Source organism: Oenanthe melanoleuca, chromosome 5 (assembly GCF_029582105.1).
Source record: "Oenanthe melanoleuca isolate GR-GAL-2019-014 chromosome 5, OMel1.0, whole genome shotgun sequence".
Classification (NCBI taxonomy): domain Eukaryota; kingdom Metazoa; phylum Chordata; class Aves; order Passeriformes; family Muscicapidae; genus Oenanthe; species Oenanthe melanoleuca.
This window is the reverse complement of record NC_079339.1, coordinates 8,998,198-9,025,997: the sequence shown is the minus strand read 5'-3', so window position 1 is coordinate 9,025,997 and position 27,800 is coordinate 8,998,198. Positions and strand designations below refer to the sequence as shown.

General features: G+C 47.8%; 1 protein-coding gene across 2 annotated transcripts in view; it reads right to left on the bottom strand.

Moving 5' to 3' along the window:
- Window positions 1-260: 260 nt before the first annotated feature.
- The window catches only part of DAGLA (diacylglycerol lipase alpha), a 56,250-nt gene continuing 28,710 nt past the window's right edge, over window positions 261-27,800 (bottom strand). For both annotated transcript variants that reach the window (XM_056492432.1, XM_056492433.1), the window contains 15 exons: window positions 24,833-24,920; window positions 21,174-21,308; window positions 20,410-20,487; window positions 19,553-19,677; window positions 18,464-18,620; window positions 18,182-18,265; window positions 17,985-18,062; window positions 14,338-14,418; window positions 12,919-13,061; window positions 11,627-11,695; window positions 10,572-10,644; window positions 9,597-9,793; window positions 8,666-8,795; window positions 8,169-8,350; window positions 261-7,506 (listed from right to left, as the gene is read on the bottom strand). In XM_056492432.1, the coding sequence (XP_056348407.1) occupies window positions 6,579-7,506; window positions 8,169-8,350; window positions 8,666-8,795; window positions 9,597-9,793; window positions 10,572-10,644; window positions 11,627-11,695; window positions 12,919-13,061; window positions 14,338-14,418; window positions 17,985-18,062; window positions 18,182-18,265; window positions 18,464-18,620; window positions 19,553-19,677; window positions 20,410-20,487; window positions 21,174-21,308; window positions 24,833-24,920 (2,548 nt within the window). In that variant the 3' untranslated portion in view covers window positions 261-6,578. The remainder of the gene's footprint in view (window positions 7,507-8,168; window positions 8,351-8,665; window positions 8,796-9,596; window positions 9,794-10,571; window positions 10,645-11,626; window positions 11,696-12,918; window positions 13,062-14,337; window positions 14,419-17,984; window positions 18,063-18,181; window positions 18,266-18,463; window positions 18,621-19,552; window positions 19,678-20,409; window positions 20,488-21,173; window positions 21,309-24,832; window positions 24,921-27,800) is intronic.

Sequence of the window (27,800 nt, the reverse complement as noted above, 5' to 3'; positions counted from 1 at the left end):
CAGCTTGCTCCATCCTGGCCATGGGATGGCAAATCCACAACCTCTGGATGTTCCCCCAGGCTGAGATCCACAGCAGAGAGAGCTGGAGAAGAAAGCCAACCCCCAATGATTCCCCAGATCCTTCCCAAGAGCTGCAGACCCAGTTCCTGGTGTCCTTCCCACCTCTCCAACTCACTCACCACCCTTTAGGCAGAAACCTCAGGCAATTCCCAACCATCCATGTCCAGGACATCCGTGGGAACAGTCACATACTCCAGCCATGCTTCCAACATCCATTTTATACAGAGTGCCATAGAATATACAGAAAATTTATATACATCCATGTTTCTGGAATTAGGTTATAATTCATCCAGATCTTTCTTTACAGCGGGATTAGTTCAGATCTTTCATACAGAGGTACAAAAAAAGTCACATGGAGAATGAAGGGCACATGAGGAGTGCTTGAGTTTCCTTGAAATCTTCATGCTGGGGCAGCTCAGAGCAGGGATTCAGAGGGCGGCATTCCTGGGATGAGCATGGGGATGCAGGATGCTGGGCTGTTTTTCCTCCCAATTGCATATCCAAGTGCTCCAAGCCCTGCCAGAAGCAGTGGGAGTGCCTCAGAGCTCCCTGGAAGGGCTGGTTCTCCCAAAAATGCCAAAGGCCTCAGCTCTAAGGAGGCAATTAGGATCCAGCAGAAAATGAATCCAGAGGTATCCTGCTCTGAGCTGCCTCAGCATGGGATTGAACACAGGTGACAGGCAGGAAGGGCTTTTCCAGAGAGGCAGAGCCAAAGGAAAGGGGTTTGCAGGGCACAACATTCCAGACAGGGAGGCACAGCCCATCCCAGATTACCCCTGTGCCATTAGGAATTCTGCTTAATGCCAGGATAGAAGTTCCAGAGTATTCCCTGGATTTGTGGAGGGAAAGGTGGGAAGCTGGAGCTGCAGGTGAGGCCACTTTGCCACCACCAAGCTCTGGGGACATCCCAGGAAAGGAGTTAGGACCCAAAGGATGTGGCAGTGTCCTAAGAAAAACCCCTGCTGGGATCCCTTTGCACACAAACTTCCCAAAATTGGATATCCCGGCAGGATAGGTGCCACCCCCACCTGGGACTTCCGACTCTGAGCCATCAGAACTGCACAAAGCCTGGGATGGGAAGCAGGGAAGTGGAATCCCAAGAAAAACCAACGTCAAGGGTTGTTCCTGTGCTGCAAGGATTTTCAGGAATCAAGAGGTGAAGACAGGGAGAGGTTCCCCTCATCCCACAGGTGTGCTGGGAAGGTGGGAAAGTCAGGACATGGAGCGCGGTGTGACACAGTGACATCAGAGGGATTGGACACAAAAAGGAAAGCAGGAACAATTCCCAGGGAGCTTACCTTTGGAAGGGGGCTGCTCCAGAGCCAGGGAGAAATGTGGTGTGGGTTGGAAAAAATTGCCTGCCTCAGGTCAAGATTTGCTTTTGGCACTTGGATACGACCTCAGGCAGCAGGGAAAAGTGGGAAGATGTGGGAAGTCCTGGCTGAGGCAGAATGGGAGAGCTTGGGAGCAAGGGCAGCTCCTACCAGGCCTTGGCCACACTTCCATACTCCCAGAGAAGTGGAAAAGGAAGGTGGGAGATGTCTAATCCCAGAAATCTGGGACCTGAAGCCAGGGAGAACAAAGGCACGACAGGTATGAACTCAAAAAACATGGAAAAAGTAATGGGAATGGAGACAGCAAAGTACTTGGAGGCTGATGATGATTCCCTATGACAAAGCAAGGAATGCCCTAAACCTTGGCTGTTTGGAATTTCCAGCCCTTAAGCAGCTCCTTGGAGCTGGAAGAAGGGGAAGGACATCAGTGACTGCTGATCCAGCCCCTTCCCCATCCCTCTCTTGATCCATAACTCTCCTGTGGATCTGACTGGAGAGCAAAAGACTCCCAGGCTGAATCCCAGCTTCCAGCTGCAGTATTCCTTCCTCTCCTTCTTCCCACAGCTGCCAAGGATGGGCAGTGTTTGCCTCCAGCAGGTTCCATGCAGCATTGCTTCCTCCACACAGAAGCCATGAGAGGGAGCTTTGGCACAAGAAATGAGGCTCTTCCCAAAAATCAGCACTGCACAGGGTCTGGGAACAAAGCAATGAGCCCAGTTCCAGGCAGTGCTTTCCAATTGCTTCCTTCAGAGGGATTTCTCAGCAGAGCAATCCATGCAAAGGTGCTTCTGCAATTCCAACCTTCCCTTTCCTGCAGCACACTGCAAGCACTCCAGAATTATTTGGAAGCTCCCACCCACTGCGATGGGCAGGGAGACATTTTTCTCTAGCCCAGGTTGTTCCAAGCCTTATCCAACCTGGCCTGGAGTATTTCCAGTAATGAGGAATCCACACCACCCTAGGCAATGTTCGGATGTTCCTCAAATGCTACAGTTCCAACCACTATCCCTTAAACCCATGGGAATTAAATATTCCTGTTTCTATCCTGCAAAGTCAGAATGTCCTATTGCCAAGGGAAGAATATCCCAGAATGGATAATGATAAACCCAGCGTGGAGGGGAACTCCAGCCCAGCAATTCCCAAGGCAAACACAGAAGGGCTCTGCTGCCCATGGAAATTCAAGGGAGGTTCTTGGATACAGCCTCAAAACACAAATCCAAACACACCCATTCCAGCAAGAATTAATCCCACCTAATTCCCATTGCCAGGGGTAATCCTGATTATTCCTATGTCCCAGTTTGTAAATGAAAGCTGTGTGGGTGATTCCGTGGGAATAATATTATCTGCCTGCAGGAAAAGAGAAGCAAAAGCTGGGAAAACATCAAAGTGCATGGAATATGTGTTAGATACTGATCCTGTATCCCTACAGTTGGAGCTTTTCCTCCTTCTTATGTGGAAACATATTTCCCACTTCAATCCTGCTTGGGACCATCAACTGTTCTTGGACTCTAACATCCTAAAAGAATAGAACTGGGAATCACTGGAAATCTACATCCACACTCCCCATTCTCTACCATCCCAGCCCTCTGCAGAGGCCAAAATACCTCCTACAAATCCTCTCTGCTTTGGAAAGAAGTTCCTAAAAAGTTTCAAGAATTCCATTTAAGTGCTTTGGAATGGTTTTCCCATGTTTCCTATGTGCTACCAAGGATGTGGAATCAGCACCTCGAGAGAAGGGAGGTATGTGGTGGCTCCTGAAAGAGGTGAGAGGAACAGGGAGCAAAGAAAAAGAGGGAAGTTTTAGGAGGAAATGAATATTCCAAATGGAGAAGGCAGCCCCAAAGGAGAAGGAATAATGATAAATATTGGAAAAGGGCCAGTATATCCTCAGCACTGCAGGACCCTTCCCAAATTTTTGGCACTGCTGCAAGGAAAGCAACAATAAAATCAACCTACTGGTGTGGAAGAGCCTCAGCTCCATTCCTCTGCCAAGAAACTCTTGGAATACTTGGTGTTGGAAAGGACCTTTAAAGGTCACTTGGTCCAAGAAGGATCAGAAGAGATTTTAAGGATGAGGCATGGAGTGGGTGACCTGTTGGCCAGGCTGGGATGTGGGGTGTCAGGCACTTCCAGCACTGCCTCTGCACAGGGTGGAACATCCTGTTGGAATATCATGGGAATATCCGAAGATCAGAAGGCACAAAGCTGAAGAGGAAGAAGCAGAAGCCAAGAGATTCAGAAAACTGGAGATGCTTCGTATTTCCAAAGACAGAGCAGGAAGAGAAAGCAGGAAGTGTGTACAGTACAGATGAAGGAGGTAGCTGCAGCTTTAACATTTATTTCAGCATTCCACGTGTGCTTTTCCAGGAGGAAATGGGAGATCAGCCTTTCCAAATGCCCAGATAGCAAAGGAGTGATGGGAATGGAGACACAGAATGCTGGGGATCAAGACACAGTGATGGGGATCAAGACATAGAAACATTTAAAGCAGAAATAATTCCAAGAATGTGGATTTCATTTGGGAGGACTGGGATCAGATATGTTTGCCAACAAAAACCAGGAATTATCCATGACAGGATACAATGAGAACCTTTGAGGGGCTCTTTTGTGCCTTTACTCCTTGACCTGTGGCAAGCCCAGCTCCCAGGAATTATGTATTTCCAGGCTTTTCCAAAGTCCAGTAATCACAGAGCAAAAAAACCACAGCATTCCAGACTGCTTCCTGTCAGGGCAAGGGAAGGCCATTCCCATAGGATACAGTTCCAACGGCACAGAGAAGGAAACAGTCACCCAAGAATTGAGTCTTCCAGGACACGGCAGAGGAACGTCAGGGAAGGGACTTTCTAGTGCAACATTTGAGCCATGGAACATCAGCAGGTTCCCACTGGAATTATTTTAGGAGGGAGATATCCCATTTTTCCTCACCTGGAGGCACCTCCCACCAGTAGTTCCATCTAATCCCAGGTATCCATGTCGCTCCCAGGGACAGAGATGATCCTTTTCCTTAATGTTTTAAAGTGCTTTGCAGATCCCAAGCTCTGCCTTAGTGCTAAGGGTTAATTCCTGCCAGGAATAAGGACAGGAATGAGCTCCTTATCCCGACTCTTGGGCCAGGAGGGGAGCTAGCCCGCTAGCCCCAGCCTCCCTGCCCCTCAGCTCCCCTTTTCCCCTCAAACTTTCCCAGATTTTTGTGCGTATTCCTGAAAAATCACCTTGGTAGTGTTTCCTGAGTGCAGGAATTCCTCCTTACCCTGTGCTGTGCTCCCAAACCGCCTGCTCCCTGCTCCTTTTTTAAGGACCTACAAAAACAAAAAGAACTTCTGGTTGCTCAGAATAAAAGGACTTTTCCTTCTCCAAATCCCTCTGAACTCAGAGGGGCTTCCTCCCTCTGATTCCACTCAGGGAAAGGTCACCTTTGGAACCTTAAACCACAGGGATAATGTTTTCTTGGCTGCTTGAAGCACTTCTGAAGGCTCTGAAACGGGTAAGGAGCAGGGGCTGGAGCATCCCACGCTGGATGGAGTGGGATATCAGCACTTGGAGCCAGAATCCAGTGGAATTCTGTGCACCCAGGGTTATTTACATCAATGCACACTGGTTATAAAGTGCTCCTCAATGGCATCAGATCCCACTGGCTCCCAGGAAGCACAGCTCTGACCCACCCCAGGGCTTCCAGAACCCACATGGCCAATGGAAGCTTGGGATTTGCCAGGAGCTGAGCTCCTGGGAAGGACAGTGTCCTCCCACAATGGAAATAACACTGCTAAGGAGGGGAAAAGGGAGCAACCACAGGATTCTAAGGAAGTTAAACCAGGAATTTCTTTTCCAGGGAGGAAGGACAGAGCTCCGGGGAGAGCCATTGGTAACTACTGAGCTTTTGAGGGGGAGTTGTGGCAATTGAAGGCCTTTTCCAGGTCCCAATCATGTTTCATTTCCTATTTTAGGTAGTTTTCCTCCTGCTCCCATCACTGGAAAACCTGCCTGGAGAGGCAGAGCAGGCTCCTCTGGGCCCGGAGGCTCAGGTAGTTTTCCTAACACTTTGCTCAAGTTTTCCTACATGGAATTGTGCAGGTGGGGACAGGGTGGAAGAGGGGGTAGGCGGTTACTCCTGAATCCAAGCCACTTGGGAAGCAGGGGCTTGGAATTCTGCCTGCCCATCCTCTCTTCCCTCAGTCCCCAGAGGGAACAGCATGGGAAGGAAAGGATGACTATGGATTTTCCTTCCCTCTTTCCTTAATAAATACCTTCCAACCAGCTCAGCAGCTCTGTAAACATACAAGAGATTGCAACACTGGGAAAAAATTCCATCTTTTCCCTGAATTCCCAATGACAGAGGCTGGCACTGATCCGTGGATGCTGCATATGAGTGGTGTGAGGACACCCAGGGATCCAGGAGAGACTCCCAGACTCCACAGGGGCCTGGAAAATCACACTGGGCGCATTCTGCAGTTGATCCATCCACATCCATGCAGCTCCAAGATGAGAATCCACAGTCCCACGGGAATGTCGCCAGCTTGGAGGGGTCCAGGGAACCAAGGAGTGATGGGGGTGATATCCAGGAGAGCTTTCTGGCAAAGGAGGGACGTGGCAGAGGGATTGGGCTCTTGGGAACAGCGTCCTTCCCTCTCAGGAGTGCTTGGGGGAGAGAAACCATGGTGCCAGCCCCATTCCTGCTGCACCTGGCCAGGAACCGGGGGACTGGACTTGGGGGGAATACAGCCCCAATGGCTTTAAAACAGGAGTGTCCTACAAAAGCAATCCCCATGGAAGTGTGCCGAATTGGATCTTGGGCCGGATCCGTGGTAGTGCAACAGGGCCCAAAGTCTCAATCCGCTCATTTCCCATACCACCGGCTCGGTCCTGATGGGGAGGGATCTGGCCTGACCCCCTCCTGCTTCCATCTATCCAGGTATCTCACTCCCAAACTCAGCAGGTGCCCCAGGGCAAGGAATCTGCCTCTGGATTGAGACAGGCTGAGGTAGGGAACTTTAGTGCCTCAGACCCTCTCAGGCCCCATGGGGCAGAGCTTCTCCCAGCTCCAAGGACAGGATTCCAGCACAATCCATCCTCCACTGTGTCACCCCAGAAAGGATTTTTCCAGCTGTCTCCTCTGATCCCAACTGCCTGATGACAGCCTCCTCCATGGATTATCCCACTGGGATCATTCCACCCCTTCCCCCTGCACTAAAGGGCCGAAATCATGAGGTCGTCCTGCTTGGCAGGGCTGGTTACGTGTCCGGAGGGGGTGGAAGTCCGGATTTTGTCCGTGGCCAGGCATTCCTGGCTGCTCACACCCGTGGGAGTGATATCCATGAGTTCTCCGGATGAACTAAGGGGGAAAGAGGGCGACACGGAGATTCCCGACGAAGGATCCGTCGAGCCCGCAAACAACCTTGGGGGCTTTGGGACTAAGTTAGGCTCGTACTGCGCCCTCAGCAGGATCTCCTGGTCGCTGACGGATTTGGGAATCTCCGCAAAGTCGCTGGAGCTGTCCGACACCATCATGCAGTAAATGTCCTGGAAGGAGCTGCTTTTGCTGTCCAGGTTGAAGAGGCTGTCGATGAACTCGGCGAATTCCAGCACCTGCGGACTGGGAACATCGGCCAGGCGGCCGTTGTGGAGCGCTGGCTCTTCCCGAGGGGACAAGGACGCGCACTCCCCGTCGCTCCCGGTGCCCTCGGCGCTGCAGCGGCGCTGGGGGGTGGTGCCGCCGCTGTTGAGGACGTTTTCCGGGGCCTGCGTCTCCTGGGAATGCTTGGAGAGGCTGTCAGCAGCCAGCAGCTCTGTCCGGGAGCTGAGGGAAGGGTTTTCCTCAGGGATAGCGGGGTCTATATAAAAGCAGTGCGTCTCGTCCTTCTCCATGACCGCATGGAGGCTGGGGGAGCCGCGGATGCTCCGGAAACCGGAGGAGCGCCGGGAATCGAAGCTGTAGATGGATTCGTTGTCCGAGAGGCTCTCCATGGTGGCCAGAGGGGCGCGGCGGTCCTGGAGCTCCACGGAGAGACGTTCCTTAGTGTCCAGGAGAAGCAGCTCCACAGGGTCCTTCTGCACGGGAGAAAGTGGCTTTGTCTCGTAGAATCCCTCCAGGCTGATTTCCGAATGGGATTTGCTCCTGCAATGGGAAACAGAGAACATGAGGCTGCAGAATTCCAGAACAACCAGAGGATCCAAGGGTTCCCCACACAGCCCCTCCAATCAGAGCCATCCATAACTCCAGGGAATCTCTTCTCACTCCATCCTCCCAGCTGGAAATATCACAAATGGATTCTCCCTCTGCAAACTCCAGTTCTTGCCCTTCTCCCTTTTTTTCTGGCTCATTACATCCTTCTTCCCTGCCCAGAGAGGCTGTGGACTATCCCTGATAGTGTTCCATGTTGGATGGGACTTGGAGCAACCTGTGGACTATCCCTGATAGTGTTCCAAGTTGGACAGGGCTTGGAGCAACCTGGGCTAGTGGAAGGTGTCCCTCCCTGCCCACGGCAGGTACTGGAACTGGGTGATCCTTAAATCCCTTCCAACCCAAACCAAATTTGGCTCTAAGTTTTACCTTGAGCAAACCCCATCAGTCTGGATGAAGAGAAAAAAGGAAGCTTCTTCTGTACCTTTTCCCGACCTTGCTGCACTCAAATTCCTAAGCAACACAAGGGACTTTTCCCCCTGACAGGCACAAAGGCCGCCCATGGATCTGTCTTTCCCACTAACAAGGATCACAATGCCCCAAGAGGAGGAGGAGCCACACCTGGAGCCACTATTCCATGAAAAATTTCTCCTTACTTGGTACTGCTGTTCCTCCTGTCCGCTGGGACAGCTCCAGTTCCGATCTGCACGGTGGGGCAGCTGGGCAAGGGCTGGCTCTGGAATATCAGCTCCGGGGTGAGATCCACTTCCGTAGGACTCACCATCACTTTGGCTGCAGAAAGCAGAGCTGTTTTCCCCTTGTTGTAGTTCTCCAAGACCTGTCCAAGGAAAGCAGAGGAACAGCAGGGATTGACTGGAGGCTTTCAAAAAGCTGGATTGGCCTCTTTCTTCCCAGAGCCTTCTGGAAGCACAGGGAGATAAAGGATTAGATGGATAAATCCTGAAACAGCCCTGAATATCACCTGGGTTCCAGCTTATTGGCAGCTCCTGAAATGAACCATCACCACACAACCTCAATACTCTGACACTACATTTGGAAACAAGAACATCTGGGATTTTGGGAATTCCATTCCCAGACCTCACCACACTCTACTCCAACACCCTGTGCAAGACTGACCAGGACCCTGCCTTACCTTGTTGAGCCCTTCCATGACCACGTAGGGGAGGTGTTCGTGCAGCATGGCTGGGGAGATGATCACCTCGTTGAAGGCCTTGTTGTCCCCCCAGATGGCAAAGTAGGTGGGATCCTCCTGCTCACAGCAGCTGGAAAAGGGGTCCAGACAACAGGGAAAATGGGATGGAAAAGTAGGTATTGTTTTGGCATATGAAAACAGCAGGATGCAGAGGGAGAAAAAGAGAAAGAACATAGGGAGGAGCTGTTAAAATATTGCTCCAAAATTCTGAATTATCCAAAAGGGATGTGATTATCCATGGGCTAATCATCATCTAAAGAGGAAAAAGACTTTGGACAAGGGCCTGGAATAGTGGGAAAAGGGGGAGTAGCTTTAAAGAAGGTAGGTTTAAATTGGATATTGGGAAAGAATTCTTCCCTATGAGGGTGCAGAAGCCCTAGCACAGGCTGTCCAGAGAAGCTGTGGCTGCCCCTTCCCTGGAAGTGCTCTAGACCAGGATAGGCTTGGAGCAATCTGGGATAGTGGAAGGTGTTCCTGCCCATGGCAGAGGGTAGAAATGGGTGATCCTAAGTACCTTCCAACCCAAACCATTACAGCATTCCATGTGCTGGTTTAGATTAGATATTGGAAGAAACTCTTCCCTGTGAGGGTGGTGAGACTGGAAAACTGGGATGGATTCCAAGGGAAGCTGTGGCTGCCCCATCCCTGGAAGTGTTCAAATCTAAGCTGGACTGGGCTTGGAGTCAGCTGATCTGGTGGAAGGTATCCCTGCCCATGGATGTCCACAGTCCCTTTCCAACCCAAACCATTCCGTAACTCCGCCAGCAGACACAACCACGGTCCCCGTGAGACGGTGGGGAAGAAAACTCCCTTCTCCTAGTGTCAGGGAGAGCTTTCCAGCATGAATTCCAGCAGGAATTGCAGGACTCACCAGCACTGCTCAGCAGGGTGGTTGTGCACCACGTGGATGATGCGGCCAGGGGGGTACAGGGGGGTGCTGGCACTCAGGGCGATGGTCAGGTCACTGGGGTGTGTCCAGAGCCGGTTGCTCGTCACCGAGTTCTCCTCCGGCTCCTCAGGAAGCTCGGATTTAGGAATGCACTTGGTGGCCCCCACAATGATTCGCCACTGTTCCCATAAAGAGACAGTGAATAGAGAGGATTTGAGGAGAAAGAAGCAAAACTAAAGCAGAATTGCCTCATAGGACTCAAGAAGTTTAAAGGATTTCAGAGGTAGGATATTCCCTGTTTTCTTTCACACAGGAAGGATTTGCCTAAGGAAGGTGTGCGAAACACCAACAGAGGTGTCCAGGAAAAACACAGTGACACTGGCAATTAATAAGGAACAATACAAGGACAGGAAAACAGGGAAGCTGGAGACAGAGATGATCCATGTTTCTGAAAGCTGGTTTTCCTTTCCCAATTATATACTCTCTCCAGGTAAATTCCATCATGTATTATCCCTAAAGATCTTCATATTTTACGGTTTTTTTCCATCTTGGTGCAATGGTGAAGACTGGGGAGGGACAACTTCCCACATTTCCTTTCTCCAAGACATGAGCAGATAATTTATCCTGGAACAGGATCACCCCAATGTTCTGACAAGCACAGGTGCTGTACTTCCAGTCTGTTCCCAGTTTTAACTGGCAGAAAATGCCACACTCGGAATACAGACTTTAGAAGAGGCTCAGACAGAAAATTCCCTGCTCAGGTATTTGGGATCTGTGATGGTGAAGTTTCAGCAAGTGAGCCGGAATGATCCCACTGAGCTCTCCAGTTCTTTCCATCATTCCTCTGGTTCCCTAAATAATGACCTGAGGAGACCTGGAGAAAACCCACCCTTCCTGCCACTAAAATTCCCCATCCCTGCTCAGAGACCTCTCCAGGTGTTGGTTCTTCCTGCTTACCTTTGGTTTGGTGCTTCTTTGGAGAACATCCAGAAGCTGCCGGCGAAATCCCTCCAGCTGAGAGAGCCCAATCCTGGAAGAGAGGAAGATGTGATCATGGGAAAGAGGAAGATGTGATTCTGGAAGAAGGTGTGGTTATGGAAAAGAGGAAGATGTGATTCTGGAAGAGATGAAGACATGATTCTGGAGAAGTAGTGAGTCTCGAGAAGAAGAAAATTATGGATTATGGAAGAGGGGGAAATGTGTTCACAACACCTGGGCAGGGAACAGGACAAGAAGGATACAGAGCACAGAAAAACAAGGCATTGTGTTTAAAAGGACACTATAAGGATACAACATGGAGCAGATGGATTCAGAGGGGGGCTGTGGCATTACCCAGAAGCAGAAGGCAGGAGTGAGAGGCCCCAGGGAATTACTGGGACAATAACCAGGATAAGATCAGTGAACAGGAAAGGATGAAGGTGACAACAGAAGATGGCACAGAACAGTTGTGCTGGAAAAGTGTCCTTGAGCTGAATGACACCACTGAGCAGGTGACAGGATGGACAGGATCATGGCATCCAGGTAAATCCCAGGCTGCCTGGCTCCTGCTCCAAATCCCTGCTCAGCAGAATATATCCCAGGAGATGAGGAAGGTGAGGAATGCCAAGGCCCAAAGAATGAGCTGGTTCAGAGATGAGGTGACATGGAACAGGCATTTTGGGACAAACTGGTCCAAATGAGGTGCCAGCACACCCAGGGCAGGGCCAAGATAACACAGGAAACCAGGAAGGTGGCACACCTGATATTCCAGGTACCACAAGGAAGGATTCCAGAGGTAGGACATTCCACCTTTTCTTTCACACAGGAGGGATTTGCCCATAAAAACCCCAAAAGAGGTGTCCAGGAAAAACACAGTAACACAGGGAATCAGGAAGATAAACAGAGAACAATAAAAGGACAGGAAAATGAGGAAGCTGGAGACAGAGATGATCCAAGTATTTCAGACAGGAAACAGATTATTTGGGACAGAACAGCAGAGATTCATCAAGGAATTCAGACACTTCTCCACTTGCCTGGGCACCAAATCTTTGCCAAGCACCACTGCAGTCACAAACTCCTTGGAATACTCCATGGCATCCTCACTGGAAGAGAAACAGGAGCAAGAAGCAAACAGTGTTTAATTTCCAATTCAGTGGCAGGGAAACCAGGGACACCCCAATCCAAGCTGCTCCAGGCTTTTGGGATTTGTGGAAGAAGAGCCTGATCTTCACCTCCCATGGCTCAACCATTCCCTTGCACATGACTCTGGATACAGCTAGGAAAGGAAATGCTTGAACTCAGTGCCTCAGTCGTTTTCCAATCGTTTGGGAATGGCAGGACAGCCAAATAAGATATCCTGTGCTACAACGTAGGATGAAATATCCCAATATTTGGGAGAATTCAGACGGCAAATTTCTGCAGCAACCTGACTTACAATACAAGAAGTAGAAGATTCCCATTCTGAGTTTCCTAGAGATATTCCCAACCAGTTATCATGGGCAGAGGCTGCCTCACCGACCTAAGGACAATCCTGGGCATGACACAAGTTAGGAGATACCAAGGGATCCAGGACTGAAAGTTTGGAGCAGAAGGTTGTACAACTCTCCTGAAATATCTTCCTCTGTAGCTCTGTGGCTGCAGAAGACCTGGGAATACTACATCAAGGAAAGCCAGCATCCAGATCCAGCAGCAGGATGGCTTAAAACCCTTGGCTGCTCCTGGAATACGATGCAGGAACTACCATAAGAAGCTTCTCATGATCCACAGCTGATTCCAATGGATCAGCTTGGTGTCTGTCAGGACTAGGAAGACTTTCCCTCACTTCCCAGCAATCCAATGGGATGTTTTGTTCGGGAATGACATGACCAGAAGGTCTGTTTCCATTGATAATGGGAGGGACTCACGATTAGTCTCTCCCTGGTTTTGCTCCACGGCCAAGGAAGAGAAATCAGAACAATCCCTGTGAACAATTTTAGGCTGCAGAATGACATCCCAATTCCAATTTCTTTGGAAAAAGAGTCCAAACAACTGGGTAAGCTGCTCCAGACGTCTACATTTGGTCAAGTACCTCCTTTATTTCCATCTATTCAGTGGGAGTGGGCAAAGAGTAAGGAAATTGCCCTCATTTCCCATTAAAATTAGAGCCATGGCTAATTCAGTTTTAAACCAGAATATTTGGGAAAGTGGCTATCTGCCATCCTAACTTGAATTCCAAACTATATCCCTGAGGAAACACACTGCTTCTCCAGGCTGCCTGCCCATTTCACTGCTCCCCAGAGCCTCACAAGCAGGATCCAGTGTATCCCAGGTGTATCCCAACACCTACCTGAGCAGCCCACCTGGGGGGGAATAGGCAAAGCACTTCAGGGATGGATACTGGGGACGCAGCAGGAAGGACAGGATGGCAGCTGTGCCAGCTCCAAGAGAATGCCCAACCACAATCAGGCCATAGTGTTTTGTTCCTCTTCCCTAAAAACACAGAAACAACAAGGGATCTAAATCATGTTGGAAATCAATTTGAATTTATCCTCCAAGTCTCTGCCTTTCACCAGTTTTAGAGTCTGTTTCTGTATGTGAACACTCCAGCTTCTGGCTGAACAGCTCCTTGCTAGTTTTGAACCATCATAGAATCCCAGAATGGTTCAGGTTGAAAAGGAAGAGGGAGATCATCCCATTCCACCCCCTGCCACAGGCAGGGACACCTTCCACTAGCTCAGGTTACTCCCAGTCCCATCCAGCCTGGACTGGGATGGGGCAGACACAGCTTTTCTGGGAAACTTGTGCCAGGGCCTCACTGGAGGCTGGAATTCATTCACTTCTGGAATTCTACATTTGGCCTACTGGGACTTCCTTGAAAGAAAGAAGGTGGGAAGAAAAAGAAAGGCACACCAACTATTTGAATTATTTAGGATTTGATGAGAGCCTTTTGCCCCTCCTGGTAACATCCAAGCTCACAAAGAAAGTGTCTCTACACCTTACTGGATACTTTTCTCTGGAATATCTGTCCTTGGCAACTGTCAGAAACAAGGTCCTGGGCTGGTGGGACCTGGGATGACACTTATGGACCTAAAGCCAGGAGAAATTCCTCCTGAGTAATAGAAACAACTCCCATTTTCCCTTTCTAGGCAGAGGAATGAAGCTCCATCCCAAAAAGATGGATGCTGGTTTATCTCTTCCTCCATCCACCACATATCCCAAGGCAGCACTTCAACAACTATTTCCAACATATAAACCAAGGTAAGCTGCTTCCCAACATCTCCCTTGAGTCCTGTGACATCTCCCTGCCACCAGGAATGTGCCCACAGGGACAGTCAGCATGGCATTCTGAACAAAATCTCCATAAAAATGGGATTTTAGTTCCTGCTGATTTGGTTTTAATGCTCCCTGTCCTTCATTGCCACCACGTGGGACTTCCTGCCTAAGGAAAAGGAAAATAATCAGGAGCTCTGCAGTATTGGTGCTTTCAAAATAAAAAAAGCCTTGCAGGAAGTCTGGATGGGGCTTGGAGCAACCTGATCTTGTGGAATATTCTCTGCCCATGGCAGGGGGTGAAATGGGATGAGTTTTAAGGTCCTTTCCAACCCAAACTATTCCATGAATGAGTAACTAGCTGGAAATCCAGAGGGACAAGAATTAAATGAAGAGCTGAGAAATGAATACAACAGACTCAGAGAGACAGAGATTCCCTTAAAACCCAGTTTTTTATGGAAATCTCATCTTCTGTGCAGAGGCAACTTGTACTCACCAAATCTCGTCCAAAAGCTTGCGACAGCACCATCTCCTGCTCCAACTTCTTCTTGATGTACTCAGCAGACAGCACCATTCCCTGTGGGAAGACACAGCAGAATGTAAAAGGGATCTAACATCCAGCAGCCAGAAGGTGAGTAAGCTCTGGAATGTCCCTCAGCATGGATCAGCATGGAGGGAGAACTGATTCCCCTCTGCATTTCCAAAGTTTTGGTGTTTAAGGAGTAAAGGCAGTTCTTAATTAAGGAACACTCCAAGGGCCTATTCCTGGGCTTTTAGAGGGAAAACTACCCCAGTCAAATTAATTTAAACACAGGATTTGGTACTTCGGGCCCTGGGACCTGGGGAAGAACAAAGAAATGGACTTGGATATTCTAAATATTGGAGGTTTTAAAGCCAAATTATCCTATTCCAGGTAAATCTGGGAAGGAGTTTTCCATTTAAATCTGGGAATAAAAGTATGAATTATTCTAATAGAGATAATAACACAAACACCAGAGAAAAAAGTGGAAGCATTAGGATTAGTTCCTGCCTTCTCCAGCCATCAATATTAAGGGAATTTGGCTGTCAGAGGACATTCATCCCTATGAATTTTATTCCCTATAAGTCAAAAAGTGATGGAAGATGGAAAAGATCATATCTGGGTCTAAACATTCCCTCTCTCTGCTGAGGAGTGTTTCTCTATCTGTGTGGTGATTCCAAATGTAGTGGATCCAATTCCAAGTGCAGTTATAACCAAGTAACTGGAATTTGGTTTGTTGCATAAATTCCTTATGGTACTACAGTTTAATTCAGCAGGAAGTGAGCCTGAACTCCAAAAAATGGGGGGAAATGGAGAAAATCAACTCCTTGGCTGTTTTCCTTTAAATCCCTATCTTAAAATGGTGTAAATACAATGGGAATGTTATTGTGGGCTCACTCTCCATCTCAGAGATATAAAAGGATTACTGGCTCCAAAAGCAAATTAAAAAAAAAAAAAATATATATATATATATGTTAAAAACCTCAGTTATCCCAGAGAGCTGGATTGGGGGTTGGAGTTAAACTCAGCTAGATAATCAGAGGGGAAAATGGAGGAAGAGCTGAAGGGGGAAATGGCGGGAGGAAGATGAGGGGCTGGAAATCTGGGGGGAAAATCTAAATCAGGGATAAATATAAATCAGGGATAAACCAGGAGTAAATCAGGAATAACAGTGCTGACTCTCTTGCATCAATATCACCTCATCAAGCCTCCATAGATCAAGTTTTATTCCATTCTTATGGAATTTCTGGGTCGTATCAAAGAGGGGCAGAAATGCATAAGAGAATCCAGTAAGGAAAAGAAAGCAAAGAAACACGGAATTTTCCAGGTCTTCAGTATCTGAAATGTCTTTGATCCCAACCTGGATACTGGAGAGGGGAAGCAGCACAGCAGAGACCCCACTCCATGGAAATGAGATATATGGGATGCTGCCACTACCAAAAAGGACTACAGTGGTTGCACCTTATCCCAGCTCCCAGCAGCTCCCCAGCTTCCAGAAGTGTCTCCATTCCCAACCCTAATGAGAAGTGAGCAGCAGGCCACTGATCTAAATTCCCACTGCAAATTTGGGATTCTATTTTTATAGAGCGTGACCCAAATCTACAGTGATGTCACTGCTGGGATGTTAGTCAGCCTTTAGGACATGTTTTTGGTAATTATACCCTAATGGAGAAAGGGATTTTAATTATTATGGAATAAGACTGCAATCTTCCATTTAGATTTTCCACTGGAAAAATTCTCCAAACTTCATGAAATCCTGGTTTGGGTTGAAAGGGATTTTAAGGATCATCCCATTGCATGGACAGGGACACATTTCATTAGCCCAGGTTGCTCCAAGCCCTATCTAACCTGGTCTTGGACACTTCCAGGGATCTAGCATCTGTAAATTCTCTCAGAAACTAATCAAATTTCAAGCTAATAAAACTATTTCATTTAATTTTGGAAGTTCACATGAAAATATTTTCACTAATTTTGTCCTGCGAGTTCAACAAGTACATCTGGATTCACTCCTTTGGCTGAGGATTATTTTTTAAAATAACTTTGTTATAAAATCAGTGGATTCTATTGCAAAAACAGTGAAGTTGGATTCTTCTTTGAGTTATAATCCTTTTTTTTTTTTTTTTTTTTTGCATTTGAATCCTTAAACTTTAGTTCCAGCTCTATTTTTTGATCCAGAATATCTCAGAGCCCTGACAAATATTCTTAAAATTGTGACATTGGAGCTGTGGAGTGATAAAAATTTCATGTAAACACCAAGACATGGAATTTTAGGATGGCTGATGGACACCCCTGGGGATGGGTGGGATAGAATCAGCAGGAAAACACCCCAAATCAAACAAGTCCTGGGAAAGCTCCCACAGAGCCAAGTCCTTGTTTCCAAATTAAATGTGTAAGTGAGACACTGGATTTGTTTGGATATTAAACTTGACTCCTGGACATTAAAAATGCATTTAAAATTCCATTATCTCCCTTAGTTTTCCCTCAGGAATCAACAGCACGTTATTGTCTGCAGATTAATATTGATAATAATTCCAGAGAAAGTGAATATTTCTCTCCTGGCAGCAATCCCAAAAAGGAAATAACACAAGGGACAAATAAAAGCTCTGTCTGGAACAAAGGGGATAAACTGATAATGTTTCATGGAAGTCACCAGTGGAGGAATATTTTTATATAAAGATCAAAAGCAAAGCCAATTTCTGCAAGGATCTACTCCTGGATTTTCATTGAAACATGGAATTCTGGAATGGTTTGGACTGGAAGGGACCTAAAAGCCCATCCCACTCCCATGAGCAGGGACGCCTTTCATCCAGGTTGCTCCAAGGTGTCCCAGCCCACGGCAGGGGCTGGAACATGATCTTTAAAGTCCGTTCCAATCCAAAACATCCCAGGATTCCATGGTTTTATTTCCTAAAGCAGAGGGAAGAGGTCTGGTACTCCAGCAGGACACCATGAGGCAAGCTGGAGTTCCCAGCTCATGGTTTCCAAAGACTTCAAACTCCACATCCCACCTTGAGCAACACCTGATCCTCCCCAACAGCACTTCCAGCAACTGCACTGTTCCTTCCAATCTTCACTCTGGATTTTCCTTTCCAACCCGGCACTGCACCTTTGGAACCTTCCAAATTCCTGACCATCTTAAAAACTTGGCACATCGTTCCTCTGCCAGGTCAGCTCTGGAATAAATGGATTTATCCAGCCCAGAGCTGCACACAGACACAGAGCATCCATCTAATTTCACAGGTCCAAGTCCTGCCAGTATCCTTTGAGGACATTCCCATCACAGCAGAATTTTAAGCACGTTCTCAGGCTTTGATTGAAAATTCCTTAAAGGTCGTTGGAAGAAAAAGTCGTTTGAGTGGCTCCAGGAATTTCATTGTGGGTCTCCATGATGCCTTTCCCAATTTGGAATTCTCCGATTGTACGGAGTTTTTAATTACACGCCCAGCGGTTTTAACTGTTCCCACTAATTATATAACACCTCAAAGCCCTTTCTGTAACTTCTTTTTCAAGTAATTAAGACCATTTGGGGATTTATAATTAAAAAGTGAAATAATTAGAAAAATCCACAGGGTTTTATTTGATTTTGGGTTGGTTTGAGATAGTTTTCTTTCTGTTTTCCCCACCTTGTGACCCAGCCACGTTCCGTGGTGCCCCTCAACCGGCAGGCGCTCTGCATCCCCCGTCAGATCCGTCAGGGCATCCTGGAAGAAAAGCAATCACCTTGCTTCAGGTGAGTCGAATCCTGCTCAGGATTCCAAATCAGGAAGGGCTCCAACTTTCTGGAATGTCCACCAGGGAGGCCACTGCATATCCCACTTACTTTTGGGGACAGAGTTCCCCGGATGCTGATGACCACCTTCTTCTTGTCATGGTCCACGGCCACATAGAAAGGGGTTTCATAAACCTGGAAGAGATCAAGAGAGACATTCCTATTGGATTATCCCTGGGGAAAAGGAGGCGGAGCACGTGATGGGATTTGTGTCCAGATGACAGAATTTCTTGATGGAGATGGAAGAGAAAAGGGCTTCATTTCCCTTCTTTGTCCCACTACAGGAGGAAGCGGGCAAATCCCGTTGGGAGGGGGGTCTGGGATTGTCCTTACAGCATCGTGGCAGGAAGTGTAGACGATGTCCACGGAGGTCATGTTCTCGTCCAGGAAGTGGCGCCGGATGGCGATGGCGTTGCAGCCGCAGCAGTTGTCCTCCTCGATGGTGACGCCGGGAGCGTAGCGCGGGCGCGACGGGCACAGGCAGCAACATCTGCAGGAGGGAAGCACGGCTTTGAGGGAAAAAGGCTGGACTCAGAGCGGCATTCCCAGAGGAAACGGAAAGGCGGACCCTCCAAACCTCATCCCGATGGCAGTGAGTGCCAAGTGAAGGATAAAACCACAAAGCAGCCTCAAAATCTGGGATAAGGTGCAGTTTTCCTTTTGAACACCAGAGAGAGCTACAATGCAGCCAGTCCCCAAGGAATCCAATGATGGTGGGGTGGGATGGCTCCTCAAAGGATACTATCCTTGGAAGCGCAGTTTTTCAGTGCTTCAACATGGAAAAGCCAACATTGACTAAGCTCCAGGTTTATTTGTAGGAAAAAAACAGGTTTAGAACCATCCCAAAATAAACAGAAGCACATTTTCCTTCTTTCTCACAAATAGAAGTATTCCCAAGGAATCACGTTCCTCCCAATAGCGCAGGAAGTGCCAAAAGCTCGTCCCCAAATTAAATCCGGTGACAGAATTCTGGCAGCTGGAAACAAACCCTTGCACCGGGGCAAAAATCCTGAGCTGGAAAAATCCAATTAATCCAAGGGAGCACAGACCAAACAGTGCAAATCTTGGAGGTCTTTTAATTAGGACCCAAATGTCAACTCCCTGATTTTTGAGCTCCAAGAAGCTCTTTCTGGACTTGGTGTTGTGCCAGGTGAGTTCTCTCTGCTGGCTGTTCCATGCTCCAGAGAGGATGGAGAAGAGGACAGGCTGATTTATGTACGAGGAACTGGAAGGGATTCAGAAAGCCTTTGGGATATGAAGCCCGGAGAGATGGAAAGAAAAAAACACAAGGAGAAAAAGGCAGAAAAGAAATCGAGCAGGGAGGAAGCACCAAATAAATGAAATAAATGTGGGGGAAAATTAAGGTTATATCTAAATGCGGCAAAACCAGGCAAAAAAAAAGGGATGAGGGTGGGCACTCACGAGCAGGATCTGGCCAGGCGGCAGAGCCCACATGTGGGCTTCCTCATGAGGTAAATGGGCCATCCATAGGCAGCCAAGGCGAAGAGCATGTAGTAACACACCTCCCGGTACCGCTGCATCTCTTGCTGGAAGACACGGCACTCCCTGAGCCTGGAATCTCTTGAAATTTCTCCCCCCATTCCCTTTTTCCATAGTTAGGCACATGCTGAGTGCCAGCCCCCTCTCCCAGCTGCGCTGTGCTGACTGAGGAGAGCGAGGTGGAGATGCCAGGCAAGAGCCACCCCCTCCCAAAGATTTCTCTGCCTGAATTCCTGAGGAATTCTCTGAGTATCGCACCATGCTGCTAAGGAAGATGTTTCCTTCACATTTGGAAACAAGCTCCCTAAATATCCCATTTCCAGCAGGCCAGAGGATGCCTGGAGAGGGCCACAAAGCCAATTTAGGCTTGTGCAGTGGTTGCATCCTATAAAACCTCAGTTATCCTGGAGAGCTGGACTGGGGGTTGGAGGTGGGATAACCAGAGGGGAAAATCAGGAGAGGTAAATCGGAGGAAGAGCTGAGGGGTAAAATGAGGTGGGAAAATCCAAATCAGGGATAAATCAGACAAATCTAAATCAGAGAGAAATTAGAGATAAACCAAAATCAGTGATGAATCAGGAATAAATCAGGGATAACAGTACTGACTCTCTTGCAGCAATATCACCTCATCAAGCCTCCAGAAATCAAGTTTTATTCAATTCTCACGGAATTTCTTGGATTATTTCAAAGAGGGGCAGAAAGGGGTAAGAGAAGTCAGCGAGGAAAATAAAACAAGGATCACAGGTGGCTTTGGAGGATCTCACATGCCAGGGACTTACCGCATTCTTCAGATCCAGGTATTTGGTGTTCCTGGTCACTGGCATTCCAGACAGGAAAGCTAAAATGTCATTGTTTGCCTAGAAGTCACAAATAAGCAAAAAAATTCCTCTGTGTGACAGCAAGACAAAAATCCACTCCCAAATATCCCAACCAGGTCCCTCAAATACTTCCAATGGTTCTATTCCTGCCTGATTTGAATCCCAACTCAAGGGGGAAAAAAGCCATTAAAATAAATCAATTTCCTACTGCCTTGACAATCTCCAAACCTCAGCAGCAGCTTGGAAAACTGGGAATTTTTCCACCTGTAGCCTGAATCCCAAATCAAGGGGAAAAAACCCCAGTAAAATAAATCAATTTCCTACTGGCTTGACAATCTGCAAACCTCAACAGCAGCTTGGAAATTTCTGAATTTTTCCCCCTGCAGATTTCTGGAGTCTTCTCCACATCACTGTACAGTGGGAATGATCTTCCCATTTATTTCCAAGTACCCACGACCCCCTCGGAGGCCATTTTGGGATAAAGAGCTCCTCCTGTATCACCTGTCTGGAGAAGATAATTCCAGATTTGACTCAGCACCAGCTGAGCCCTTTGAAAGGGAAAAACTGCAGGGAAAAACCTCAGGAAAAGCTGCTGAAATCACCATTATTTTTCTTTCCCACCTCAGTGAGCCAGAACAGCCTAGAAATGAGGTGGGCAGAGCCAGGCAGCTGTTTCCCAGGGAATCCCAGAGCAGCTGGGAAGCGAGATTCCCAGGTTTTCCCACCTCATCCAGCACGGCGTTGCGCTTGGCCCGCTGCCGCTGCCGCAGGAGAACCAGCCCCGCGATGATGTCGGAGGGGACAATGTCCAGGTCTCGGAAAAATTCCGCAAAAAGGTACGCGATCTCGGAGTAGGCGTCCTGCAAAATCCAGGGAGAGAGGGGTTGGAGGAGGAGGAGGAGGAGTTTGGGTGTGGGAAGCCTCAAACCAGGACACCAAGTGAGAACTGGACTCGTTTCTGGAGCTCTGCCTCCAAAACAGCCACGAGATTCCTGCAGGGAATGCCAGATCTGGACTGATCACATGGTTATTGTCTCTTGTTTATTTTCCACAGTCCCACTCGGGGGCTGGATTTGTGCCGTGTGTGGGCACCTCCACATCCAAACAGCTCACGAAGGACAAAGGGAGGGAAAGGGAACAGTTTTGGCTCTCTCTATTAAAGAAAACAGAGAAAATGGGATGAAAACCAAGCAAATCCCAATCCAGTGCAACCTCAGAGTCATCCTTTCTACTCTAAAACAGAATAAAGGCCATTCCATGAGGAAAAAACACTAATTTTCTCCTATTTAAGAGTCTCTCCAACTCTGAGTTTGCCCTGGGACTCTTTTTCCCGTATTTATCTCAGACCTGAGATCCTCTTGCCCAAACTTAACCCAAATCTGGAAACCTTTCCCCAAATTTACCCCAGACTTGGGACCCTTTTGCTCACATTTAACTTGCTTGTTCTTTTTCCAGACCTGGGATCCTTCTGCCCAAATTTAACTTGCCAAAATTTATCCCAAACCTAGGATCCTTTCGCCCATATTGCCAGGCTTTTCCAGGTTTATTTTGGATGACACTCAAGCAAAAAAGGCATGAAAAGTAACAACTGAGTCACTGAACGCAGAATTCCCAGGAATTAAGGTGACCAATCCCAAAAAAGGAGGGACAGAAATGGAAGTGACCTGAGAGGGTCAAGGGGAGGTTCTGGAGCAGAGGGACAAAGATATTTCAAGGAGAAATGTCCTTTTCCCACTTTTTGCTCTGTGCTACAGGAAAAGACCTTACAGGAGAATATTTTGGGAGGCTGGAAAGGGGCTGGAACATGGGTCAGTGCTGACCTGTCATTACTCCAGCCTAAGGACAAGGATGACCCAGAGGCTGGAGCAACAAAATGTGGAGATGTACCACCCACCAGTGGTTCATATTTGACTCCTGCCATCCAAAATTTTTCCTACAAAGATGATCACAGCCTTACCCTGAACCTTTATCCTGTATTTTCATAGTATCCTTTATCCAGCCTCAAAACCCACAAGACTGGAGTGTTGTGGAAACCCTGAGCACTCTAGGACAGGATTTCTCCTCTCCCTTCTTTGACCATCAAGACAGTAAATCCCTTCTCTTCCCTGCAGGAATGACCTACATCCTTTTATCCCTGCCAAACTCCTGGCATGTGGCATGACTTTCTGTCATTTTTCACTTCCCTACAAAAGCCAGTTAAATCCCCATTAAAAACTGGGGCTCCAGGTGCCAACTCTCTGTGCCAGCAGTGCCTTTGGAAAGCCAACGGCATTCCAACCGCAGTATCCTTGAAATCCTGACCTCATCAATCCTACCACGGCTCCTGTGAGCTCACAAGAAATGCCAAGAGCCTCCAAAGGAAAGAGGACAAACACCAATTAATCCAAAGTGGCAGCTACAGCCCTGGATGCTCTGACAAAAAAAGGCCCTGATGGAAGTTCAATGCGTATTTTCCGCTCCAAAGGAACAGCTTTTTGTGGGAACACCTGACATTATTCCTTTTTGTCCACCTGGAGTGCTCTGCTACAAACCCTGAAGGCTCTGAGGCTTCAGACTTCACCCTAGATCCCTTCCCCAAAGCCATTTCCATCTCATAAAACACTTTTCCAGCCCAGAGGACAATGACCCTCTGCTGCTACATTTTTATTTTTCTGTGGAGTCTGGGATGGGCAGCAATGGAGTTATTCCTGATCCATTATGTGCTCATTCATTCCACACGCTGCCATGCCAGGACACAACGTCAGGGCTTGTTCCTGCAGAGAAAAGAGGCTGGAAATTACTCAAAAGCTGGATGTAAAGTGGAAATTCAACAGCACGAGGAATGTGAGGTTTCTGGAATCCACTTGTATTCCAAGCTCAAAAAAAAAAAAAAAAAAAAAAAGAGAAAGTCACTGCAGAATGGAAAGCTTTTTTAAAAGAACATGAAATATTTGGAATATTTTGCAAAAGTGGGAGTTGTTCAGGGCATTCAGGTACTGTCAGGGCTCTCTCTCCCAGGAGGAGGCATCCATACTGTGCCCTCAGGACAGAAGTCTCCAGCACCTGGGCAAGGTGACCTGAAGGTGCTCTCAGGGAGAAGGGAAGCACCTCTGCTTTGGAGCACCAAGGAAAACATGCTGTGGGAGCTGCCAGGGCACAAAGCTCCTTAGGTTCCAGTTTTCCAGATGGATTTCCATATGGATTTCCCCAGCAGATAAGCTGGGAGCTGGCAGGACTAGGCTTGAACTTCCCAGAGGGATATTCCCAGGGAACATGGTGGCATTTCTGCCAGGGAAAGGGATCCTGGGAGGGCCAGCATTTCAGGACACGGTGCTGGATTTCTGCACAAGGGCTGTGACAATTCCTGCAACCTTCCACACTCTGGAAGCTGCACCTGTGGATAATTCCAAAGCACTCCCTAAGAAATGCTGTTAATTCAATTCATCACCTGGGAAGAACAAACGGTCACCTGACTCTCCTCTATTTTTCCACTTTCCCTTTGGAGCTTTCAATTCCAGTCTCATTTCTCTTCCTCTCCACGTTCACATTCCTTCCAATGTGCTCCTTTTCCCGCTGCATCCTTTTGGAGCATGAACTCTGGGCTATATTTAGTGAGGACAAGGCGGCTGTGGTCGGTCCCTTGGTGTTTTCCCTGTCATTTTCCGTGCCCTTCTAACTGGAGTTAAATGTCTGGGTGGATTTTTTGGCCACTGCTGGTTTTGTTGGAATGTCCTTGATAAATCCCAGCTTTTTCCCTGAGAGGTTGTAACTAATTCAGAGCTCAGTGCCTGCGAGTGCACAAATCTCCTGATTTTTATGACTTTCTCCTCCCTTTGGGAACAATTCCCTAGTTCTGCTGGCTCCTTCAGGAGTCCTCCAATCCTCAGAATTCTAACCAAATTAGTTAAATCAAAACCAAAGTTTTCCAGCACTGAAGTTTGACCTGCCTCTCCAGCAGCTCCTCAGGAATGCTGGCAAATCACACACTCAGCCACCAACCTGCTCCCAGTGATTTTTAAGGAGAACAGAATGGTAACTTTTGGGGAAGGAATTTCAAGGCTTTACCCTTCCCTACTAGAGAACAGCAAGGCAAAATCCCAACAGCAGCACATGAAAGTTCCCAAAGATCTTCTCATGGATCTATGGATTAAACAGTAGTTTTTGACTGTTGGGAAATCCAAAAGGATTTTGGTGATTCTTCCAGGTTTTTGTTTTCCTGTTTCCAAATTCTCCTCCTTAAGGATTGAGACTGATTGAAACAACAAGAAAAATGCTCAGGAAGAGGCTGATAAAGAGAAACAGGAGCTGCCCAGGAAGTGCTGCCAAATGTGATCCTAACCTGAGGGAAAACAGGGATTTCTCCCACGGGTATTTTGATTCCCAGCAGGAGATTTTTGGTACCCACCGACTGTGAGTCCTTTGTCCGTGTGCAGCACAGGAACACTTTGAGCCTGCGTGTCCAGCTGCTGGCTTGTCCCTCTTCCAGGCGGTGTCTGGGAATAAAAGGGAGAATAGGAATGTGAGGAGAGGCAGAACATGGCATAGGATCCAACATGGAGTGGCACAGCCTGTGCTGTCCCTGGAAAAATGGCATAAGGTTCCCCCAACCCTCCTTTTCCCCAAGCTGAGCCCCCTCGGCTCCCTCAACCACCCCTGTTGCTCCAGCTCCTTCCCCAGCTCCAGAAAAGTGTGAATCCACAAGATCAAGCACTTGACTGGATACTTGGTATCCAGCCTGAATGGGATGCATGGAATGAAGCTCCTGTTGCAATCTGGCAGCTGCTCCATGTGCCAGGATGTGCAACCACTCAGGGGGGAAAAAAGATCTACCTCAGGATCAGGGCATGGGAACAGCACAAGAGACCCTGAGCACTTCAGACATGCATTTTTTCCCCATCACAGAATCATGGAATGCTTTGGGTTAGAAGGGGTTTTTAGGATCATTGTGTTCCACCTCCCACCATGGAAGTAGGGACTGATTCCGTGCCAGAGTGCTAAGCTCACTGAAGTGCACAGCTCCTTTCTTTTTTAGGGATACACAAGGGCATCCACCAGGATAAACCCAAGACCAGGGTTGGATTGCACCAGGAAGGAAAAGATGCTGGTAAAGGAATATTTGCTAGAAATGGAAGAAGCAGATCCCACAGGGATCCATCAGCTCCTTCCTGAGTATCTGAAAACAGCTCTCCACAACCTTTCAGAAGGGGAATGGGAATAGAAGTGGCAGCAGGGCTCTGCTCCCCCAGATCCCAAAGAACTCCAGAATTTCCCTGGTGGGGTTCAACAACCAAGTGTACTCAGCTATTTTCCCTCCATCTTTTCCCAAATTATTTCTTCCTAACGTCAAACTTCCACAACTTCAGTAGCAGCTCCAAAGCTCCTTGGAAAAGCCTTGGCACAACGAGCCAAGCCTTTTATTGGGTTGTTTCTTTTTCCCAGCCCACACACACACGATGCCACTGGGAAAGGAAAACCACTGTGGGACACAATCCAGCTAGGCAGAGAACTTCCTCATCTATTCCTTGGAAAGGATTTCTTTCAGCAAGAGGGAGAAGTTGGGAATATATCCTTTGGAAACCATTGTTTGAGCAGTGAACAGTCACATTTGATGTTTGTTTTTCACACCATAGCCCACAGCGTTTGCTTGTTAACAGCTGTTAACATTCCCTTTCCAGAGGGAAAATCCATGAACAGCAGGAACAAGCTCTCCATAAATGCTGCAGGCCTGGAGGGAAAAACCCAGCCAAGGGAGAAAAGCCTTCACTCAGCTTTCTGGAATCATGAAATTCCCCACAGAGGAGCTAATTCTGGGGTTGGTTTGAATTTACTTGTGCAAGCTATGGAGCTCAGATTTGCTCTGGAAAAATCATCACAGAATTCTGGAATAGTTTGGGATGGAAGGGATCACAAAGCTCATCCAGTTCCACCCCCTGCTACGGGCAGGGACAGCTCCTACTGTCCCAGATTGCTCCAAGCCCCATCCAGCCTTGGACATTTCCAGGGATGGAACAGCCACAGCTGCTCTGGGAAAACCATTCCAGTGCCTCACCACTCTCACAGGCAAGATTTTTTTCCTTGGATGTAGTACTACATCTACAGTATCATCCTTCTTCTTTTCCTGGGAATGCCCTGATCCCAAGCAGCAACCACCATGCTAGGAACTAATTCCAAATATTTCAAGCTACTGTAACATATTGGAAAGGTCAGGAGGAATATCTGGCATTCCACAATAAAACCCAGGCAGCTTCCCATAGAACTTGAGGCACTATCCTTAGAAAAGCCTAGATTTCCCTCAAAAGTGACCTCATTCCAAGTCATTGGAATATACAAAACACACAAACCCAATGAAAAATGGGAAATTTACAGACTGGTTTTTTGAAAGCCTCATTTTTTATCCCTCGGATACCGATGCCCTCCAAAGCCACATTCCTCAAGGACAGCCACATATCAAAGGAAACAAAGCCTGTTTGTGTTGTTCCCTATTGGAAAAAAATCCTTTGGAAAAAACTCTGCTTGGTGAAAAAAAGCTTTTTCTCTCCCCATCTGGGGAGCTCCAAGATGGAATAAATTCTTAATTAAAAGATCCAACTGCCAACACAAAGGGAATTGTTCCTTGGCCAAGACTAAATAGGAGAAACCTCAGGGCAAAAGGTTGGACTTTGGAGAGGAAAACAAAGGAAGAAAGGGGGTTTGGAAGGAGATGCTGCCTCAAAGTAAGGAAAATTTAAGCACAGATTCACTGTTTCCATGGAAAATGCTGCCATGGGATATGGACAAACAGGTTGTTGTGGTCAGCAGGATCCATGAGGATCCACAAATCCAGTAACTGAGGCAGAATCCAGCTGGACTCTGCATGGCTTTGCCTCCTTTGGAAGCAGGTGCCCACACACAGCACCTGGCAGGGAGCTGCATCCTCCCAAAATGCTCCTCAGCAGAGCAGAATGCTCCCTGCAGCAATGCAAGGAGAAGGGCAAGATCCCAAAAAAGCAGGATGCCCTTCCAGAAACCTTGCCCTAGGAAGCTGTGGCTGCCCCATCCCTGGAAATGCTCCAGGATAGCTTGGACAGAGCTTGGTATAGTGGAAGGTGTCCCTGCCCATGGCTAAAAGGGCTTTAAGATCCCTTCCAACCCAAACCATCCTGGAATTCCCTGGCTCTAGGAGGATTTTGGGTGCCTGTAGCCATGAGGACCCAGCACTGGTAACCCTAAAACTCTCCACTGGTTCTTTCCTTAAATCATTGTGTCCTTGGATAGAAGGGAAATTCAGTCTGCTATGAAGACAGGCTGGGAGAGCTGGGAATGTTCAGCCTGGCCAAGAAAAGGCTCCAGGGAGATCTTAAAGTGCCTAAAGTGGATTCAAGGGAGTTGGAGAG